General features: G+C 32.1%; 2 protein-coding genes across 5 annotated transcripts; one reads left to right on the forward strand and one right to left on the reverse strand.

The window, feature by feature from the left end:
• Positions 1-1,091: 1,091 nt before the first annotated feature.
• Positions 1,092-1,761, forward strand: LOC108554318 (DNA-directed primase/polymerase protein). The gene is given in 4 exon segments (XM_017909533.1): positions 1,092-1,288; positions 1,290-1,331; positions 1,333-1,625; positions 1,628-1,761. Coding segments are annotated over 4 exon segments (603 nt in total). The 5' UTR covers positions 1,092-1,154.
• An 876-nt stretch (positions 1,762-2,637) lies between these two features.
• LOC108554327 (stAR-related lipid transfer protein 7, mitochondrial) lies at positions 2,638-5,563 on the reverse strand. 4 transcript variants are annotated; one of them, XM_017909544.1, is made up of 9 exons: positions 5,277-5,563; positions 5,194-5,203; positions 4,700-5,117; positions 4,436-4,590; positions 4,080-4,348; positions 3,894-4,021; positions 3,541-3,680; positions 3,130-3,432; positions 2,638-3,033 (listed from the first exon to the last, which is right to left on the reverse strand). In XM_017909544.1, exons 3-9 carry the CDS (start codon positions 5,089-5,091, stop codon positions 3,023-3,025), a joined length of 1,398 nt encoding a protein of 465 aa, XP_017765033.1. In that variant the 5' UTR covers positions 5,092-5,117; positions 5,194-5,203; positions 5,277-5,563; the 3' UTR covers positions 2,638-3,022. The 4 variants fall into 4 exon arrangements, with proteins under 4 accessions (XP_017765033.1, XP_017765032.1, XP_017765030.1 ...); XM_017909543.1 differs by having other exon boundaries at positions 2,638-3,432; positions 4,080-4,345; XM_017909541.1 differs by having other exon boundaries at positions 2,638-3,432; positions 5,277-5,562.
• Positions 5,564-6,000: the final 437 nt, after the last annotated feature.

Genomic DNA, 6,000 nt, shown 5'->3' on the forward strand with positions numbered 1-6,000 from the left:
TAACCGCCAATCTTTCCCGCCAACTTCGACATCGTGCAGAAAATTCCACGGCTTTGTTTCGTTTTCATCTTTTTTCTATGTACCTTGCTTATTTTCTCTCGTAATATTGAATAGCATCACGATTCGACAACCATTGTTATAACGCTTAATCATTTATTCGCAATCGACACGTTTGAACGTATATTTTAAATCCATCCAAATCACTACGATTATTCGAGTAGCTTCGACTAATTTTTCACAACATGTTCCTAAAGTAATCAAGATAACATGAGTGAACGTTCACGAAAATTGTAATTTTTAAAAACTATTCTCCTTTTCTTCCAACTTCTTTCTTCTACGATCATAATTATACGAACGTCGAATCTATTTAAAAAAGAAATCAATAAAAAGCTTTCGATCATTTATCTAATTATCAATCTACTATTTATGTTAAAAACAAATGTTTAATGTTATTATATATGTAAACACTTTACCGATGCGTGCAGCTATTCCACCAATTAAAATGATCGGCACGCCAATTTGTATTTCAAATATTTTTCCACGAGAACAACTCTTATCTTTTCGATGACAAAGGACGTATCGAAATATCGCATGCGGTTTCCTTTCATTTGACTCTAGTTCATGCACGTAATTTCGCGGGAAATAACTTCATCAGTTATTATTCTATACAATCTCGCAGAAAATTAATGCTCGTCTTTGTCTGAATTTTCGAAAATCAATGAAATTAGAAATTTGCGATTGTTACGAATTAGAAATTTGTTGGTATGAGATGGTATTGATACGATCAAAAGAACGGAAAAAATCGATAAGAAAGAAAGTGATCGTGTGCCCTATTGGCTGAAAGAATCTAGACGAATATCACCAAGTATTTTAAATCCGAGTATATTTTGGATGCAATTGACGAAAAAAACAATAGCGCTTGACGCAGTTTTAAAAGGAAGCAACGATTATGATATGCTTTGCTCTTTTGTTTATCATGAAGACAATGGTTCTCACAAGTATGTGAATGCTTATCCTAAAAGGTATTGGTCCTATTACCACAGTCGGTCACCAGAATAAAGTTGCACTTACCAGGTATGTTACCGATAATGTTTCGCCGTCTGTAAAAATCTTTAAAGATACACGTACGCGTAAAAGTGATGCGATAAATTTAAATGCAGGTAATTCCGTATCGTTCCCCCTGTCGGTTGTATCTAAATTTAAAATATTCGACCGATATGAATGTGAGAAAATATAGACCAACCATGACGAACTCGATAATTGATAGTTTTTGCATGTATTTATTCGAGACATATACTGTGTAACGAGTCCAACGTAATCATCTTAAATTCGAGTTATATTTAACATCGAAAATGTAACCTTCGAATATAATTATCATCTTCGTAGACTAGTAAAATTTGCATACGAGGATGTCTTGAACCTTAGATTTACAGACAAATCACACGATATTTTAAGCTTCTTCGACATAATACAGCTCGAACAATTGATCGCTCAAATGAAAAAGGGCAAACAATTGTTTATCGATACGGTAATTTACTCGAAAAACAAGCATTTCAGAGTATATAAATCGACTAAATGGAAAAGACACACAAAGAAAACAAAACCGACACTCGAAATCTCGAATGATTGAAATATATTCCATATGATGAATACCGTGATAAGGAATTAAACATATTTGTAGATTCTTTAATAGCTTATTTTCCAATCAACAGAGATATATATATATATATATATATGTTGAAAATATCCAATATTGACTGATTATATAAACTGTATAATATATCTTGATACAATACATGTGTGTAAATACTTTGAGTCTCTGGAAATAACAGCATATTAAACTTTAGGATATAGGTATTTATAATCACATATAATGTAATACAAAAGAATAATATAAAAGTAGTGCTACTTTGCTTCTTTGCCGATAGGTACTGTAAAAATATTAGCAGCTGCCAAGAAATTACCAATGTTTCCTTAATTGTAAACTTAAGAAACAAAATGATGTATCAAGATTGTTGCACTCAAGACTGCTTTGATTTCAGATCTCGATCAAAATGAATACCATACGAAATTTGTTTCTAAATCGATGAAGACGGTGATATGCTTTTGAATCGTATCATGATAACAGAGGACATAGTGTAGCAGACTAGTCCTTTCGATATCAAAAATTTTTTATTGCGTTCTAAATATCTGAAAGACAGAGTCATTAGGTGTAAAGGTAACACACAGATGAGAACAAACTTTCTGAACAATTTCGAGTACGCAATACACAGCTATGTTTCCATGATACTGTCTCCTGAAATCGGTACAAAATGTGTAATGTTAAAATATAAAACACTTACATGCTTTTGAATTGTTTTTACAAATGAAAAATATTTGTGCAATGTTACGTTTGGTGCAAACGTTTTTAAACATCTTACAATATACTAGGTTATAATATACATTAACGACATCTAACACATTATTTACACTTCATATGCAATAAAAATAGATAAATTCCGTGTGTATAGACATACATATGTAACTATATATAAGAAATTATAAAATATATGTGTTTGTATAAGAATATAAATTAATAATATAAGAATATTAATTTTTCATATATTATGCAGTTATTTATATTTGCACTACCCTGAGTGTACATAGATACAACACAGCATTCTAATTGTGTAATGTATTATGTAAACATAGAAAAAGATGTAGAAATTCTGTGTTTACCTCTGGACCTTTTCCAACTTTAGCCCCTTTTTCCCCCATTTGTTCTCTACTATCATGCAACGAAGAGTATGAGCGAAATTAATTATGAATATAACAAGAGCCATATTTGTTACAAAGTACAAAATACTACAGAAACAAATAGTTACAATGTGGTATTTTTAGAAATTTTTCCTTCTGATCCTGATCGAAAATGTACAATATCATCGTTGTAATAACGTCGGTGATCCAATGTATTATTCATTCGAATCTGTATTGTGTCGAGATCGCGGTTGTTACACTACCATTCCGCTTGCACGGCGTCACGTTAAAGTCTTTCTATTGGCCAAAACCAATTTCATTATTTCAAATATATTGCAATTATTGGTCAAACAAATTATTTTATAAGGAAGAAATAACGTAATAAACCCCTGCCTTCGTTGGTCGAGTTTTCCGTATTTTCTGTATCTTCGTCACTTGGATCACTTTCTTGCGTTTCTGTCAATGTTAAGGTTTTAACTTCATCAACAAAATCACATTTCTTCTCGTCATTTTTCTTCGGTGTTTCATTTTCTTTATCTCTTTGCGTCTTACTGTTTTCCACGTTATGTTCGTATACAATCTCATCGCCCGAGGAAACATAGTCGGTATTAGAAATATCTGTATCCTCTTTTGTACGTTTATAACTTTGATAATTTTTCGATGCTTGTCTCATACGAATTAGAAAGTCTGGTAATCCTAATAAATACAAACACAAATTGAAATTTGTATATGAGAAAAAGTTCCAATAAACAAAGATTCTCATTCCTTTCTTTTTTACTTTCTTGGAGCATAAATAAAGCATACCTGACATTGCGACCCACGCAGTAATCGCAGAGGGAATATTTACACCAGAATCGTCAAAGTAGGTCAATCCAAATTCAATGCCTGGCTGATGAAGTTCTGTATAAGACTTTATCACCATGTACGACCAATATGTTGTGACCCTGTTGCATATACATAGTTGAAATTATTTACTAATATCGAAAAATATTCTGAAACTCTGCAGATCTTTTTTGAAATTTACTTTTATAATTCTAGCAATCCAAACACTTTTATCGAGCAAGATAATCCAATAATGAAATATGTCATTAAAAAATACCAATCCATAGTGATTTAATATATACAAAATCCTAAGTTGTGGAAGATATTTAGAGTACCTGTATGTTCCTGGTTTCGTGGGCGCACTAGGATGTTCCGTTACTCTGCTTATAATTACGATTAATCGCTTTTCTTTATCCACAAGCCATCGTCGTTGAAATACGTAGTCCCTATTAGTAAATAATCTCTAAAAAAACAATACGACAATATTAAGTAATTATTGCTTTACACGAATTATTACATACCGGCCATATTGTTTCCCAATATATAATATCGGCACCATTATCGATTGTTTTTGGTGATTTCGGATCGGTATCTATGACTCGGATTTCTCGAGCGGTTGGATCCCATTTTGTTCGATAATCAAGATCTATTTGAGTTTGCAAAAAGTCTTCAGCGGTAACGTCAGAGAACGAACCATACACTTTATATGCAAACAGACCACCGGAATTTGGTTCTTCTCTCCTCCAAATTAGCATATCTTGCCGTTCTATGTACGGTCTCCATCCATCTGCTAAAACCGAAGAAACTATATGTCAGTTATAAATATGATTAACGATGAACAAAGTAACATTCATGAAAAGAAAAAAGCGTTACGCACGATCTTGATTGACAGTGGCATTAAATTTGTCACTATAACAAGTACAATAATTAATGCCAGGTTGCTGAGTGTCTATTATGATCCTTTGATGACATTTTGCGCACATGACCGTAGACTCTTTCAACTTGTCGATTACTTTAATCTCTTGTTTATAGCTAACAAGCAAAAGAAGTAAAAATAGAGAATAAGATGTAGAGAAATTGATAAAACTTGGAGAATGTATGGAAAAGCGAAAAGAGAGTTATGAAAATCCATTCATTTTACCTTTTCAATTCTTCTTCGCTTATTCTTTCACGATCCCAATTGTATGTTGTTATACCAATGCTGCTCCATAAAAAATGCTTAGCATTTATCAAGGTACTACGTTTCCAAGTTTTCATAAACTCTTTAAGCGCTATTTCATCCCATATTCGTGTATACAAATGGAATAATTGCAAAGTCCTTCTGATACGTTGAGCAGCAATAAATTCAAACTGTCTGGCACAAGCTTCGGCTACCAGACCGCTCTGTTCTTTTAACCAAAATGCTATTCTACTGCGATATTCGTAAAATCTTCCATATTTTTCGTATTGTCCGAAAGAAGAAGCTGACCTACTTCCATTTCGAATGTAATTCGTACCGAACTGTTTTGTTACCATACATCGCAATACATACATCGTTAGTCCGTTTATTAGTTTACGTCCTTGAAAAAATTCTTTCGAATAATAAAATAAGGAAACGAAACGGGATTTAATCGTTTTGAACGTTTTTCTACTTACAGTATACAATCTAGGAGAATGAATTTATAGGTTATATTCTATTTCTTAGAATTATCAATTAAACAAAAAACATTGCCTTTTACCTGGATTTCGGAAAGTATCACGATAACGTGATCATTGCAATTTTATTTAAGAAACTATGAATTACATATGAAATTATAAAGCATAATGATGCTGCAATCAATGTTACACCAACTGATATCATGAAACACTAATGCAGGTTCACGATCATATCGATATCTCGCCTGTGAATATATCGAATGGAAAAATCATCCACCGTAAATTAATCGCATTTCGATGTATCACGATTATACAAAGTTTCGATATATCGATATAGTAAGTTCTGTTCCAGCAACTAAACATAACTTGACAAAAAGAGTGCCAGTCCTTCAGGTCACCGTTTTAGTTGAAACTTTGCACGTTTGTAGATTTCGTCATGTAGTTCAAGAATATATATCATTATAGCTGCAACTACTCAAGAGCTTTTGAAATATATATAATTGAAGTTTTATTACAGTAGACATTAACCATTTATTTTCAACATTCCCTAAGTGGAGTTGTGGCCTAACGGCTACATTCGCGAATTCCTATGCTGCAGGTCCGAAGTACAAATCCCATCTACAGTTTTGGCAGCTTTTTTTCAATCTATTTTTTATTTTATACTCATTTTTCGCTTATGAAAGCATTGTAAATAAACAATCGTAAATAAAATTTCTTAATAAAAAAATTTATTTTTTTCGCTTTCTTATGCCAGTATATATTTATTACAAAATAATAAGAATGCTATGCAAGAAAAACAGTTTTCTA

This window comes from Eufriesea mexicana, unplaced genomic scaffold (genome assembly GCF_001483705.2).
Source record: "Eufriesea mexicana isolate 0111107269 unplaced genomic scaffold, ASM148370v2 scaffold18737, whole genome shotgun sequence".
Taxonomy (NCBI): Eukaryota; Metazoa; Arthropoda; class Insecta; order Hymenoptera; family Apidae; genus Eufriesea; species Eufriesea mexicana.